This window comes from Budorcas taxicolor, chromosome 14 (assembly GCF_023091745.1).
Source record: "Budorcas taxicolor isolate Tak-1 chromosome 14, Takin1.1, whole genome shotgun sequence".
NCBI classification, from domain to species: Eukaryota; Metazoa; Chordata; class Mammalia; order Artiodactyla; family Bovidae; genus Budorcas; species Budorcas taxicolor.
Window position 1 is genome coordinate 15,128,024 of NC_068923.1, and position 14,444 is coordinate 15,142,467.

The 14,444-nt window shown below is 65.0% G+C and overlaps 3 protein-coding genes across 3 annotated transcripts; 2 read left to right on the plus strand and 1 right to left on the minus strand.

The window, feature by feature from the left end:
- The first annotated feature begins 405 nt into the window (after positions 1-405).
- LYPD2 (LY6/PLAUR domain containing 2) lies at positions 406-2,295 on the plus strand. Its single transcript, XM_052652044.1, has 3 exons — positions 406-463; positions 1,602-1,721; positions 2,087-2,295. The coding sequence occupies exons 1-3, from the start codon at positions 406-408 to the stop codon at positions 2,293-2,295; spliced, it is 387 nt and encodes a 128-aa protein (XP_052508004.1).
- A 3,831-nt stretch (positions 2,296-6,126) lies between these two features.
- Positions 6,127-7,118, plus strand: SLURP1 (secreted LY6/PLAUR domain containing 1). Its single transcript, XM_052652042.1, has 3 exons — positions 6,127-6,187; positions 6,597-6,716; positions 6,919-7,118. The coding sequence occupies exons 1-3, from the start codon at positions 6,127-6,129 to the stop codon at positions 7,116-7,118; spliced, it is 381 nt and encodes a 126-aa protein (XP_052508002.1).
- A 4,264-nt stretch (positions 7,119-11,382) lies between these two features.
- THEM6 (thioesterase superfamily member 6) lies at positions 11,383-13,662 on the minus strand. The gene is made up of 2 exons (XM_052652013.1): positions 13,150-13,662; positions 11,383-11,764 (listed from the first exon to the last, which is right to left on the minus strand). The coding sequence occupies exons 1-2, from the start codon at positions 13,660-13,662 to the stop codon at positions 11,651-11,653; spliced, it is 627 nt and encodes a 208-aa protein (XP_052507973.1). The 3' UTR covers positions 11,383-11,650.
- Positions 13,663-14,444: the final 782 nt, after the last annotated feature.

A 14,444-nucleotide genomic window follows, 5' to 3' on the forward strand; every position in this document is an offset into this window, starting at 1 on the left:
GGGAGTCAGGGTGCAGGGGAGCCCCCCTCTGCCGCTCCCTTCCAGGCAGGCTGAGGCCATCCTGAGGGGCAGTACTGTCTGGTGGGGAGAAGTCAGAGCACCCCCGAGAGAGTTACAGAGGCAGGCGAGGACCCTCAACCATAAGAGCGGGGTCATGAGGGTGCGGGGAGGGGCCCAGACCGCGGGAGGCGGAGGAATGAGGAAGGGGCAGGGAGGGGTGGAGGAGAGCCACAGAGGAGCGGGTCCAGGTGGAGGTGGGTGGGGCCCCCGGGGAGGGGGCGGGCCTCCGTACCTCCGCCACCAAACCAATCCACCTAATCTGCTCGGCTGGCCGGTGGGGTGGCTGCACGGTGCTCCCATTCCCGAGGGGCAGGCCCCGGACCGACGTGCTACAGGAACCAGACCATGTGGGGGACACGGCTGGCACTGCCAGCGCTGGTGCTGGCCGCCTGCTGTGAGCTCGGTGAGGAGTGCTGGGAGGCCGGAGGGAGCAGCGGGGGCCAGGGAGAGGCAGAAAGCAGGGAGGTGAGGAGGGCGTGGGGGCCAGGCACGGAGGGGCACCGGCAGAGGGGTGCCTGCGGCCCAGGGAAGGTGAGGACGGGGACAGTGGGAGGCGCTGTCGAGGGCTGGGACTGGCAGGGTGGTTGGCCGCAAAAGTCCTGGGTGCCCACTGTGGGAAATGGCCCTTCATTGGGGGCGTGGGCACCAGGGATGGGATCTCCGCTGGGGCAGGCGGGCAAGGTCAGAGTCACGTTCCCAGATTCCGGTGCCGTGGTTCCTGGGGCAGGACTCAGGGGATGCCATGGCCACCCCGGGGAGGCACTGGGGTGGGGGCGGCAGGAGGTGGAGAAGAGGGAAGCAGACTGGATATCCTGGGGGACTTGCGTCTCAGACACCCAGACCCTCACGGGCCCCACTCCCAATTCGAGGAGGAGCTGGTGGGGTGGGCCCCAGCCAGGCTGTCCCGTCCAGGAGGAAACAGAGGTGTCTGGGAGACACAGTGACAGCAGTGGGGGCGAGGGCCAGGCTGCGGGGGCCCGGCTGGGTCACCGACGCTGGAAGGAGAGGGTCAGCCCACCAGCCTGCACCCTGACCCGCCTGCATCCCTCTGGGCCTGAGCTTTCCTCCTCTCCCTTGTTCAGCTTCCACCAACAGGCACAGCAGGCCCGGCTCAGCCCGCCTTGCACGCCATGCACCTCCCTGCCCGATCCCCGGCCCCCCTGCAGTGCTTGGGGTCCTGCATGTTGCTGATGAGGACGCCGGGGGTGTTGGGGGGGGCGACCTGCTGCAGTGAGGTCCTCTGGGCCCCTGCCGGGCCCTTCACTGCAGAGGTGTGGGTGTGGCCTCACCTCCCGTGCCTCCCCAGCACCCTTAACACAGCTTCATCTCAGCTTTGGCCGGCAGGCTAAGCCCGACCACCAGGGGCATACTCTGCCTCAGGACTTAGGGACCCAGCTCGCAGCTCTTGAAGCTTCCTGGGGTTTTGGTTGGTGGGCGACTGGAGACTCGGTGGCGTTGTCCCCCTCAAACCTAGGCTCTTGGGTCCCAAGGCTTGGGAGGGACAAGCCTGCCTGACCAGCCCTGGCCGCGCCCTTTCCCAGTGGTCGCCCTGCAATGCTACACGTGTCCCGAGCCCATCAGCGTGTCCAGCTGCAACACCATCACCACCTGCAATGCCAACGAGACCATGTGCAAGACCACACTCTACTCCCTGGAGACAGGTCAGTGGGGCCGGTTGGGCAGGGTCCCAGGGTCAGAGCTGCCTCCAGCCCAGGCCCTGTGTGCAGAGAGCAGCCACCACCTTTGACATTTCCAGAGAGAGCTTTTGGTCCAAGCAGCCAGGCTCCCTCCCTCTTTCCTCACCCTTCTTCCTGGAATGGGAGGCTCTTGCAGCCTTGCTGGGGAGTCACAAAGTGGCCTCACCCCTCGAGGCATCCTGAACAAGTCACTACGTGCCCCTGGTGCAATGGTGGTGAAAGGAAGGAGGGGCCAGGTCATGGAGGGGTTGAGGCAGAGTGGGTGCTGCGGGAGGAGGCTGGGCTGGGGCTCGGGGGCCAGCCTGACACCGGTGCCCCCATTCCCCCAGTGTACCCCTTCCTGGGGGACTCCACGGTGACCAAGTCCTGTGCGAGCAAGTGCCTGCCCTCGGACGTGGACGGCATCGGCTGGACCCGGCCCGTGTCCTGCTGCAACACTGACCTGTGCAACGTGGATGGGGCGCCCACCCTGGGCAGCCCCCGCAGCCTGGCCGGCACCCTCCTGCTGATCACCCCACTCTTGAGCCTCCATCTCTAGACCCTGGCCCACAGCCCCGTGTAGCCCAGCCCCCAGCGCCTCTGAAGAATCACGGCCCACACCTGCACCAGGCCTCCTGAATCTGTTTTCTGGAAGCAGACCTGCCTGCTGGATGGGGAGGAGGGCTGCCCGCTGCAGCTCTGGCTCCTCAGCCTAGGCCGTGTCCCCCTCGGCCGTTCTAGCCCCTCCATCGCCCCAGCCCCTCTGCCCGGCCCAGGCTCTCTCTCGGCCACTCCGCTGCCCCATCTGTCTGAGGGCCCTCCATCTCCCTGTGATGGGGTAAGGGGGGACGGTCACTAGACCTGGACACCCTCTAGTCCTGGACACCAACTAGTCCTGGGACACCCACTAGTCCTGGACACCAACTAGACCTGGGGCACCCACTAGTCCTGGACACCAACTAGTCCTGGGACACCACTAGACCTGGGGCACCCACTAGTCCTGGACACCAACTAGACCTGGGGCACCCACTAGTCCTGGACACCAACTAGACCTGGGACACCCACTAGAGCTGAACACCCACTAGACCCGGACACCCACTAGACCTGGACACCAACTAGTCCTGGGACACCACTAGACCTGGGGCACCCACTAGTCCTGGATACCAGTAGACCTGGGACACCCACTAGAGCTGAACACCCACTAGTCCTCGGACACCCATTAGACCTGGACACTCTCTAGTCCTGCATACACTCTAGTCCTGCACACCCACTAGACCTGCACACCCACTAGTCCTGGACACCCACTAGACCTGGACACCCTCTAGTCCTGCACACCCACTAGTCCTAGCTCTGGGGGCCTGGCTGTGGCAGGACAGGAAGTGGGGCCCATAGGCAGGAGGCACACCACATCTTGGCTTCTTGGAGGAGGAGGCATTAGGACTGCCCCTGAATGACAGAGATATTGGCTGGGTACATGATGGCAAGCCAGGCCAGGCAGAAGGTAGGCAAGGGGGGCCAAGAGTGGCCCAGGACCAGGGATTACTCCACGAAGCCCCACAAAGCTCACCAGCCCGGCCCTGAACAAGGCGTTATGCTGGGTCAGGTCTGTGGTGACAGGGATCCCTGCATCGTGTGGCAGAGGCGGGGAGGCTGGAGGGTGAGCTCCAGGCCCTCTCCAGGCCCACCCCAGAAAGCCCCCAACCCCGCCCTCACAAGCCCCACCCCCACAAGCCCCACCCCCTGGTGCCCAGGCAGCCCAAGCTCCAGTGCAGAAGGGAGCTCCATCTCCCCTGGACCTTCGGCCAGCCTAAAGCCTCCAGGCTGCCTCCCCAGGGAGCCCCCGCCCCACAGGCCTCTCATACCTCCTTCCTGCCCCCGCCCCTCCCCTCGGGCCCTATGAGCACAGGCCTGTGCACTTGAGGGATAGAGGGCAAGAGATGGACCCCAGGTACCCTGGGGTGCACCCCCGGTCTCCGCCCCGCCCCACTCCAGAGGCTGCTCTGAGGCCCTGAATACACACAGCACCCAGAGTCTCCAGCCACATTGCGACGGGGCTGCACGGCTTTCCTTCTGCACCATAAGGTGTCCCCCCAGCCCACAGCCCTGAGTCCGGAGAACCCCAACTGTCTGTCACCCCCTTTAAGGGTTTCCTGCCCCTGGATGGAGGGAGGCAGCCGCTGGACGCACAGTCGGGTCCCGCTGAGGGCGTCCCACGCCTGCGGGACAGGAGGCAAGCAGCCTCGGAGGCCTCCTGTCCCTCGGACCCTGGGAACGCCACACCTCCTCTTCCTGCGGGCAAGACTCGCAGTCCCAGCCAGCTCCCAGGGGCAGGACCCTTGCAGAGCTGCTGCTGGGAGAGCATTTGGACAACCCCCCTGGAACAGCGGGGGCCGGGAGGCCAGGAACATTCACACAGTCTCAGACACCACCCCCGGGGCCGTGTCTCTGGGTGCTGACCTTGTCAAGGAGGAGACCCTGCCCTCAGCTATCCACCAGCCCTCCCACCTGGCTCTTCCCGTCTCTCACAAAAACAAGGACGGCTGTAAGGACAGCCGTGGGTCACTTAAGCCTTAAAGCCTAGATTGAGACTCAGTAAGGGCTCCCCTGGTAGCTCAGCTGGTAAAGAATCCGCCTGCAATGCAGGAGACCCCGGTTCGATCCCTGGGTCAGGCAGCTACCTTGGAGAAGGGCATAGCAACCCACTGCAGTATTCTTGCCTGGAGAATCCCATGGAGGAGGAGCCTGGAGGGCTACAGTCAATAGGGCTGCAAGGAGTCAGACACGACTGAAGCGACTATGCACCCAGGCATGATTCGGTAAACACACACACACATGGCCCTACAGGCAAACATGGGAAGGCTGTGTGTCCATCCTGGTCACTACCCCACCACCCTCAGCACCCTCCCTGCCATCTCCACCTCCAACGTCTTCCGGCTTCTTCAAGGCTCCTTTCCAAGCGGCCTGCCCCGATGGCCCACGGGGTCTCCTGGCCTGGAGCCCAGACCAGCCCACCTGGCCGCTGCTCCACATCCATCACCACCGCGACCTTCGCCAGCTAGTTTTCACAGCTGCCGCCTGGGTTGATGGTCCTCTGCCTGCTTTAACACCTGAAAGGGGGTCAGGGTGGCTCATGAGCAGGCCTGGTGGCACAGAAGCCTGGGGGTGGGGGGTGCCAGGACCCGCCATCTCTGAGGCTCAGACCAGACCCTGCCTGGCTCCACTCGCACGGCCCTCGTGCCTTCGCAGCCCAGGCCCCAGGGAAGGGCCGCCCCGCTGTGTTCTGGGCCCGCACCCGCTGTGTGTGACTCCATCGTTTGACCTGCATTAACCATGGTCCTCCCTTTGCAAACAATTCCTTTTGTTTCCTTGCAACCACCTCCCCATCCACGAGGCCAAGTCACTTCTGCTCTCCAACTGCCCTGGGTCCCTAGTTTCATCACAGAAACAGAAATCCAGTCTGGAGGAAGGAGTCACCCCAAGGTCACACACAGAGACGGCAGCACAGCCAAGGCTCAAATCCAGGCCTCCTGAGTGCCAGCCCCAAGCTCCTCCCAGCACGTCACCCTGCCCTGAGACTGGGGTGTAACTCCCTGCTCCATGGCAGGACCCACCCCACCATCCAACCAGCACATACCCCTTCATCCACCACCTCTCTCATAAGTGGTGAAGAATAAGTGGGCATGAGGCTCAGGTGTCGGAACGTGCCCCCTCCCTTTCCAGCCAGCGCACCCACCACCCATGCATCGTCCATCCATTCATTCCTCCCTCCACCCAGCCACTCGCTCAAGCATCACCCTGCCATCTGTCTTTTCAACCATCCATCATCCATCCGCCCGTCCATCCACACATCCACCCACCCACCCACTGCGCCCTCAGAGGACAGAGAAGTCAGAGGATGGGACAGCAGACGGGACCCAGGCCTCTGGCACAGGGGAGACGGGCGGCAGGGTCCGCGAGCGGCAGAGCACAGGGGAGGACGTGGGGCAGTGTGCAGTGGGAGGTGGGCCGCGCGGCAGGTCCAGGAGCCCTGCTGTCTGGGGCCGGGAACAGGAAGCTCAGGCTTGGTCTAAAGGCCATTTTTGAGGAAGAGGTTGGCAGTGATGAGGGCACCATCGGGGATGTGGGCCCGGGGCACCACACTCAGCAGTGGGAAGGGGCCCGCGGCTCCCGTGTGGCGGCCAGGGGAGGGGTTGGCCTGGCCAGCTCCAGCACCCAGGGCTCCCGCCCCGAGGGCCGGCACTTAAGCATCCTCCTCCAGCTGCTTGCCCAGCTTCCACCCTGCTGACTCATTGGCGGCTCCTGCCGCCACCCAGAGTGGGGACCCAAGGGCTGGGTATAAATCCCCACAGGCGGCCGGCGGAGACCACATCCGCTCGGCTCGACTAGAGGGATGGCCGTCCCCAGGGCCCTGCTGGCCCTGCTGCTCACTGCAGCCTCGGCTGTGAGCCTGGGTGAGAGGGGCAGTGTGGCTGGCCGGCAGGGGGCCTGGCGCTGGTCTTTGCCCAGCCTAGCTCCGCAGTGGGGAGGGGGTCACCGACTGGGCTGGTCGCCCTGACCCTCTGGTCCTGAGCCCAGCTCCACCCGGGGCAGGGGTCATGGCCTGCTCTCCAAGCAGGGAGACCGTGGCTTGGGTGGGGGGAGCGCAGTGCAGGGATCACGTCTAAGCCAGGAGGGTGGGCCTGAAGGGGCTCAGTGGGGCAAGGCCGTCCCCCAGGGAGGGACCCGACACACCCTCCAGGTGGAGCAGGGGGAAAGGGCCCAGGGCTGAACCACCCCTGGCCTCTTCTCCTGCCCTTCCTGTGACCCCCAGGGTGGGTCTCAGGGCTGGGTGATGAGGGTCTGCCTCCGCTCCTCCCCCAGGTGAGGCCTTAAGTTGCATCACCTGTGAGCAGCCCACGGCCCTTCCTCTGTGCAAGAACGTTACCTACTGCAAGCCGGACGAAATAGCCTGCAAGACCACGCTGGTGACGGTGGAGGCAGGTGAGGCGGGGGCCTGGGGCTCCCAGCTCCCACTTCAGGGCCACACTGCAGACCCCAGCAGGGGCCTGGGTGACTTCCCGGCCATCGGTCAGTTAGGGTGTCCTGGGAGGAGGCAGGAAGCGCAAGGTGAAGGGCACAGACTGGGACGGCCAAGGAAGGCCGTGATGGGGTGACTGTGCTCTGACACCTGCCCTCCCTCCAGAGTTCCCCTTCAATGAGAGCCCTGTGGTGACCAGCACCTGTGCCAGCTCTTGCGAGGCCACCGACCCAGACAGCATCGGGGCTGCCCACCCCATCTTCTGCTGCTTCCATGACCTCTGCAACTCCGTGGGCGTTGCCAGGCTCAGTGCCGGGGCCCTGGCCCCCCTGGGGGCCGTGGTCCTCAGCCACCTCCTTTCCTGAGACACCCAACGCTGCCAGCTGGCCACTCTGTTGGCACACGCCCACGGCCCAATCTCAGTGGGCACCAGGCTACTGGTGGGACCCTGGGGGAGAATCGTTTCGGGGTGCACTCTGCCCTCCTCCCCTAAACCTGTGGAATACATAAATAGACCGAGGCTGGAGACCATCTCTTCCTTCTGGACAGAGAGAGCCCTTGGGGCCACCTTCAGGGAGCTGGGTGGGACCAGGTGCGTTCCGGCACGCGAGCCTTGTGCCCACCATGGCCGTTCTGAGCCGCTTCACAGACAGGCAGGCAAAGGCTTCAGGGGACAAATGCCTTCCGGCAGTCTGACCAGGACTCATTGCTCAGCCCAAGGAAAATCTGACCCTGCTTCCAGAATATTTCCTGGGGTTCTGGAGGCATCCCCCTCTCCCCAGGATGGGGCGGAAACAGGCTGGAATCCAGTGTTATCCGTGGGTGGGTGAGTCTGCGGGGCCCAGGTCTGCTGCGGCAGCAAGAGGGGACCTGGGGAAGACGGTGTGTGGAGATGACCTGGCCCCCCAGGCTGGGTCTTCCAAAGGGTGTGGGGTGGTGTGTACCTGGGTCTGCGGGAACCCACACAACTCCCCAGGCCCCAGTCACCTCCTGCGACAACAGGCCTACTACACCCTGGGCCTCGGGGACAGCTGAGATTAGAGGGGAGTGTGTGTACAAAACATGAAGGCTGTGCCAGCTTGCCCCAGAATCCCAGGGCTGGCTCAGGGGCCCCCCATGGTCTAGCCTGTCTGCTCAAGGATGGGCTGCAGAGTGTCCTTGGGGGCTGACCACCCCCCTGGAGCCCAGGATCCTTTGGCCCCAGGAAACCCTGCCAGCTGTCCCTGGCGCCCCTGGCGGTCCCTTGCTCAAGCCCCACTGCAGGGAGTGGGAAGTAGGAACCGGACTGACCCCCGCCTGTCAGTGTCACCTTGCTGTCGGGCCTCTGGGCAGGAGATTCTCTACATTCTGCATCACAGCCAGACTTCCAGACCGCCCCTGATGTGACCCTGCACTTGGGAGGCCAGAGCCACCACTCACCTTGGAGCACAGTGAAGCCATGTCACTGCCCCCTTCAGCCTCACCAGCAGAGCAACAGGGGGGCAATCTCTGGGCGCTTCAGGGGTGCAGAGCAGGTGTGCAGCTGGGAGAGGCGTGGCAGCTGACCACTCCCAGGGAAGGCGGGTCGGTGGGGGCAGGCACCTGTGGGGCCTCCACGTGGCCAGCAGAGGGCGCGTGCCCCTCGGACTCCTCGCCTGGCGCCAGGGTCGCGGGGCCTCCCTGCCTGCACCTCCACCGGGAGCCATGCGGGGTGGCCTGAGTGCACGGGGGCCCGCCAAGCCCCTGCCCTGGCCCTAGGCGCGCCCGCTGGTCTGCGCCCCTTTGGGAGCTGGGGAGGCCATGGCTGGGGGCCACAAGAGTGGCCAGTGGGTGGCAGCAGGGTGGACGGCAGCTGCCCACACTGTCTGTGGGCATGTGGGGCCTTGACGCAAGTGGGTGCTGATCGCACACCCTCACCTCCCATTACATGGAAGTGGGTGGGTCACAAGACCTGCAGTGGGGAGATACTCAATGCTCCGCCCCCTCCCCGCTCACTGGCCAGAGAAAGAAGGGCCCCTCTTCCATCACGAGAGATGACGAGGAAGGCCACCACTGCCTCCAGGAGCTCTGCCTCCCTGGACGTCCCACAGGCAGGTGGCGGGGTGGGGGGCGTGGTCACCTGGGGAGCCAGATGCTGCACAGACCACAGGGGGCGGGGGCCTGGGGTGGACGGTCCTGTACCCACTGGCGTGCAGGAGGGGGAGTGTGGTCTAGGGAGAACCAGTGCCCAGGCCACATGCAGGCTGACAGTCACTTGAACTTCTCAATAGAAGCAGCGAACGCATGGGATCAGTGGGTCTTGCGAGAACTAGGCTGCAGATACACTTCCAACAGCCCAGTCCTGAAGCCAGGCCCCTTAGTCAACAGGTACCCTTCTCCCCTCTGCTGTGGGCCTGTCTTCCAAGTGCGGACCCAGAGCCTCCCCTACCCCCAGCCCAGCTGGGCTGCGTCTCCCTGAAGTGGACACAGAAGTCCCCATGCCCCTGGGGCAGCCACATGCAGCCTAGATGCCAATGACCATCCTGAACACCCCCTACTGTACCAAGTGAGGCAGACCATGCCTAGGAACCTCCATTCCACCTCCCCAGCCACTCATCCCACATGCGCCCAGCCAGTCACTAGGGGCCACTGGCTAAGTGCACCATTTCCTGTCTGTGGCCCCACCAGGAATTTGTCCTGTCTGGCAACAGTCAGCTCAGTCACCTGCCACGATCCCCCAAACCCCACCGCCCCTCTCTACAGGACCTGTGCAAATGTGTCACATGAAGAGAAACAGACCTTCTGGGAGGGGGGCCCACGTGACCCTCACGTGGCCACTGGCTCAGGACAGGCATGAGGCCCCACCTGGCAGACCCTGGTCCTGACTGACCCCTGGCAGGGCCCTCGGGGAAGGCGGAAGGTGAAAAGGGCTGCGGCTCCAGCCAACCTCCCTGGCAGCACAGCTCCACCCTACTCCAAGCCTCTCCAGCCCCACCGCCCCATTGCTGAATGCCTGCTGCACACCCAGCCACTTCCAAGGGCCCTTCTCTCCCAAGCCCCAGTGCTGGCCCCTCCTGGGGAAGGTGGTCAGAGCACGGACACCACCCCCCTCACCTGCCTTCTGTCCCAGGGGTACCATCCCTGCCCTCCTGGGAGGGCCTGCACAACGGTCCCTCTGTTCACCCTGCCCCCCACCCCACCCACTAAAGCCCACTGACCTCTGCCCCACCTGCCAGCCCTCACCTTGCCCAATGAGCCCAGGAGCCTGGGGGCCCAGACCCAGAATCTGGGGTGGGACCTCCCAAGCCTCTGTGGACAACCACAGAGAAGGAGAGGGCCAGTCTGTAAGGGGCTTGGGGCAGCTCCTTTCTGGCCGCGACCCCGTGATCCGCGGAACGGGCACAGGTCCTGCCAGCGTGGACTCCAAGCTCATCCAACAATCCCGACAGCGACCCCCGCCCCATGTCAGAAAGGGCTTCGGAAATGAAGACTCTCCAGCACGCTCACATTGAAGGCCCTTTACTCTTGGGCTTTCCTTAAATAAAACAGAAACACTGTGGTGTTCCCAGTGGCTGAGGCAGACAATGCTGTGGGGGCAGGGGAGGAAGAGGGCTGTGGCCATGCTCCTGGCCCCGCTGGCGAGGGGTGGACGGGTTGGCCAGGGAGCAGTCCTGGGCCCCTCTGAGCTGCCCCGGGGGCCGCTGCAGGGGCACACGTGAGCAGGCACCCTGCCCAGGGCAGAACCCACCCCCAAAGCTCGGACTCTGTCCCCAGCCAGGGACGAGGCCCACCTGCCCTGCCCTCACACTCTCCGAGGCCCCGAGCCAGTACCTGCTTCTCCCCAGGCTGCCCTTGTCCTAGCTGCAAGGCAGGAGAGCGGGCAGGCCCCAGCGGGCACCTCAGCAGGCTGGTAACACCAGGACAGAGCTGCTCGAGCAAAGCCAGGAAGACCCTATGCGGCTCCAGCCCACTGTGGGAAGCAGCTCTCAGTGCAGGAAGAAACAAACAAATCAACAGCCGGGCAGGACGTCAAGTCAGGCAAGGACAGCCCCAGCGGGAGGGCAGAGGCACTATAGACCCAGAGAGGGCAGGACCCCAGCCAGGGTCACAAAGCACGGTCCTATGGGCACTAAGGGGTGCAGACGGGTGAAGGCACCCAGGCAGGACCCCACACCTCTCCCCAATCCCTCCTCAGGAGCAGGTTCCGACTAGGAACCCCCACCCCCACCCCCAGCTATGACAGCTCACCACCTCCACTGGAGTCGCTGCACATCTGACCTGCGCTGGGCCCACCATAGTCTCCAAGGCCCGAAGCCCCTGCTGCAGGCCCTGCCACCACCCTAGCGCCCGGTGACCAGGCCTCTCTCCCGAGTACCCTGGGCCGGTCTGCCTGGCCCCTAGCCAGCCACACTCTGCCCTGCCCTCACGTGCAGCAGAAGAATCTGCCTTGAAATGCTGCTCTGATCCTTCCAGCTCCTCGGGGCCCACATCAGGGCCCAGGCCTTGGCCAGCTCCCTGCCTCACCCCCGGCCTCACCCCCAATGGCAGCCTCAGACTCCAAGCTCTGGTGCTCAGGGCAACCCCAGCCCGTTCCCTGCTTCAGGCACCCTGCCCACTCAGAGCACGGAAGCCTGGCTTCACCTGTAAGGCGACCCACCCCGACCCCCTGCTGCCTGCATACCAAGGGCCCTGGGCCCCAGTTTGCCCATCGTTATCACCCCGAGGGCAGAGCTGGCTGGGTGCCTGCGTCACCCCCACCCCGTGCTCGGCGTGGGATGGGGTACGGAGGGGCATAAATAATGGGGACGGGGGAGGGCCTTGAGCATGTGAGGGGGCTGGGCGGGTCGCAAGGCCACTCCACTTCAAACAGGGCCCAGTCCAGCCGGCCCATGCTGCCTCCAGGTTAAGGCTGGTGGGCAGGGCAGGGAGGCTGTGGCAGTCACTGCTCCTTGAGAACGTCGTGGAGCCCACTCTCGGCCCGAATCAGCTGGCTGCTGGCCTCATTGTAGGCAATCCAGTGCTGCAGGTCAGCTGGCAGCTCCGGGGGCTCCACCTGCAGAAGGGGGGGTTGAGACCAGATCCAGACTCGCCTGCAGCCCAGCCCTTCCCACGAGGCCAGGCCACCCCGTGCCAGCATTTCAGCAGGCAGATCCCGGGCACTGGGCTCAGCCTGCCCCATGCTAAGCCTGACACTGGACCCAGGGCCCTCCGCCCCATGTGGGACCGGACGTCCATGGGGCGCTCCTGCCAGGCCGGGTGAGGGGCACTTCACCTCACATGGGCATCACCCTTCAGCCCACGCCTGACCTCATGGCACCCTCCCCTGCAGGAAAGTGGCCTTGGCTCCCTCTCCTCCACACTTTGGTCACAGCTGAGTCCACGGATTTGAAGCCTCGATGGCTCTCCCCTCCCGGTCTCCTGACAATGAAGGGACACACACAGCATCTCTGTGGGTGTGAGGTGGGTGGGATCCAGGCTCTCTGGGGATGTCCCTGACTCAAAGAGACAGAAAAGCAGCAGGCTGGGCCTCTGGCCTGCTGTGTAGCCTCAAGCAGTTTGCTTTGCCTCTCTGAGCCTGTTTCCCCACCTCTGATATAATGGAAAGGCATGGCCTCACCATGACCAAGGTGAGGCTGTCTCCCTCTTCTGTGCCTGTCCAGGGCCAGAGAGGGCAGCGCCCTGCCTGAGGGCACCAAGGGGTCCAGCAGGCCCTGGCTTTGGCATGCAGGTGCCCAAGCATTAGGCACCTGTCTGCAGCAGGAGCCTGCCCTGGCAACCAGCACCGCAGCAACGTCTCCAGGGGCCCCTTGCCATGCTGCAGCGGCAGGCCCAACTGTGCCGGGAATAGCAGGCCCTGGGGAGGGGCCTTGAGCCCCAGACAGGTGCTGCGGCCCTCCTTTCTCCAACTGGAAAAGGCGCAGGGCCTGCAGCTCTAGAGAGCTCAATTCTCACCCGAACCCCGGGGATGGTGATCCAGCCCCTCAGCTCTAATCTGGTTGAAGGGGGTCTCAGGACCTTGAGAACGCCTACCAATCTCCTGTCACCGACAGCACCCCCACCCCAACGCCATCCTTCGTTCAGAACCGAGGACCCGTGAGACGGGCTCAGCACTCTCGGCCACACTTGGACTGAGAGGGGTCTTCCCTATTCTGGAAAATGTGGAGGGTGAGGCAGGGAGCCCTGAGGAGCTAGGTTCCTAAGAAGCAGCGGGCGGTGGGCATGCTGAGTCCTGCTACAAAGAGGTGATCAGGGAACCCTGAGGGGTCCCACGAAGCAAGGCATCAGTGAAGAAGGCCCTGGCCTGGGACCAAAGGGAAGGGCGGGATCGGTACCCGGCGGGACGAGAGCACCCCGCAGAGGGGAAGCGGCAGTGTGGGGCCAGGAGGCCAGCGGTCCTCAGGGGCCAGGGGAGATGTGCGGGGGACGGGGGATGCTCACCCTGCGCTTGCACAGGTGCTGAACGACTCGCTCTGGCGAGGTGCCCAGCACATGCTGGCGCGAGCGCAGCAGCGCGCACACGAAGCCGTCGCGCAGGCTGATGAAGCGCGCCTCCATGTAGAAGGCGCGGTCGTCCCAGCCCAGTAGGCGCGTGCGCACCTCGAACGGCTCGAACAGACGCAGCGAGCGGCGGTAGCGCGCGCAGGAAGCGGCCAGCACGGCGCGCGCCCCGAGCGCGCGCAGCCCCTCGAGCACACCACAGCGGGCCAGGTGCGCGATGCGTGCCACGTCGGCCTCGCGCAGGTAGCGCGCGTTGTTCATGTGCAGCAGCAGGTCCAAGTCCGAAGGCAGCACGCGGCCCGCATAGCTCTGCTCAGCCAGCAGGTCGCGGACGCGCGGCTGCAGGAGGCGCGCGCGCAGCACGGCGCACGGCACGCGCACGAGGTACCAGCCGTCCAGCAACGCGAAGTAGACGAGGGCCAGGGCCAGCAGCGCTACGAGCAGCTCCAGCATCGCGGCAGCGGGCGCCGGGCGCGGGAGAGCAGTCAGCGCGGGTGCTGGTTTCGTGCCCAGCGTTGCAGCCGGCGGCGCTGGTTCCACTGCTCTGCCGGCTCGCCTGGGAACCCGTGAGTTGCGCGGACGGAACGAACCATCTCGCGAGGCCGGCTGAGGGGGCGACGCGCCTGTCGCCGCGGGCCGAAGTACCTCCTCTCTCCGCGGCGCCCCCCTCCACGCTCTCAGTGGTTCGTCCCACGCCGCGGCGCTAGCGGCTTTCGCTTTCTCCTCGGCGGGCGGGGCATAGGTCGGCGAGCCCGGGGGTCGCAGCGGCACCTGGCGGTCACTCCCGGCGCTACGGACGCAGGAGCGCCCCCGGGTCTCCCGCAGCGTCGCCCCCTGGCCCCTCTGGGAGCGCGAGCCCCTCGCGCCTTCCCTGGCGCTTGAAGACTCGGACTGACCCCGGAGATTCCACCTCTAATTTGGGAGAGCCTCCAACACTTCCCTGGCCTAGGCTGTGGAATTTTGCGGGAGAAATGGAAAATAGTCCAGTCCCCAGCAGCGTTACTTGGAGACGACTGGAAACCGATCCTCTGCTCCCGAACCTCCAGGGGCTCCCCGCTTTCGCAGGACGACAGCCCCACGTGCGGGCGGATTCAAGGAGTGTCTCAGTCTGGCCCCAGTACACCTGTTCAGTCTCTTCATTAACCCCGCCGCACTCACCCCTGCCCTCCAAGATCCTGACAACCGCAACCTCATTTCCAAGCATTCCCACCCTTTGCTCTTTTAAGAAACGGGAG

Bases quoted from the DNA above. Each gene is read 5' to 3' on its own strand.
- LYPD2 (XM_052652044.1), top strand. From the start codon at position 406: ATGTGGGGGACACGGCTGGCACTGCCAGCGCTGGTGCTGGCCGCCTGC. The intron at 464-1,601 runs GTGAGGAGTGCT...GCCCTTTCCCAG, and splicing joins GGCCGCCTGCTGTGAGCTCG to TGGTCGCCCTGCAATGCTAC. The intron at 1,722-2,086 runs GTCAGTGGGGCC...CCATTCCCCCAG, and splicing joins ACTCTACTCCCTGGAGACAG to TGTACCCCTTCCTGGGGGAC.
- SLURP1 (XM_052652042.1), top strand. From the start codon at position 6,127: ATGGCCGTCCCCAGGGCCCTGCTGGCCCTGCTGCTCACTGCAGCCTCG. The intron at 6,188-6,596 runs GTGAGAGGGGCA...CTCCTCCCCCAG, and splicing joins AGCCTCGGCTGTGAGCCTGG to GTGAGGCCTTAAGTTGCATC. The intron at 6,717-6,918 runs GTGAGGCGGGGG...CCCTCCCTCCAG, and splicing joins GCTGGTGACGGTGGAGGCAG to AGTTCCCCTTCAATGAGAGC.
- THEM6 (XM_052652013.1), bottom strand. From the start codon at position 13,662: ATGCTGGAGCTGCTCGTAGCGCTGCTGGCCCTGGCCCTCGTCTACTTC. The intron at 11,765-13,149 runs GTGAGCATCCCC...CCCCTTCTGCAG, and splicing joins AGCACCTGTGCAAGCGCAGG to GTGGAGCCCCCGGAGCTGCC.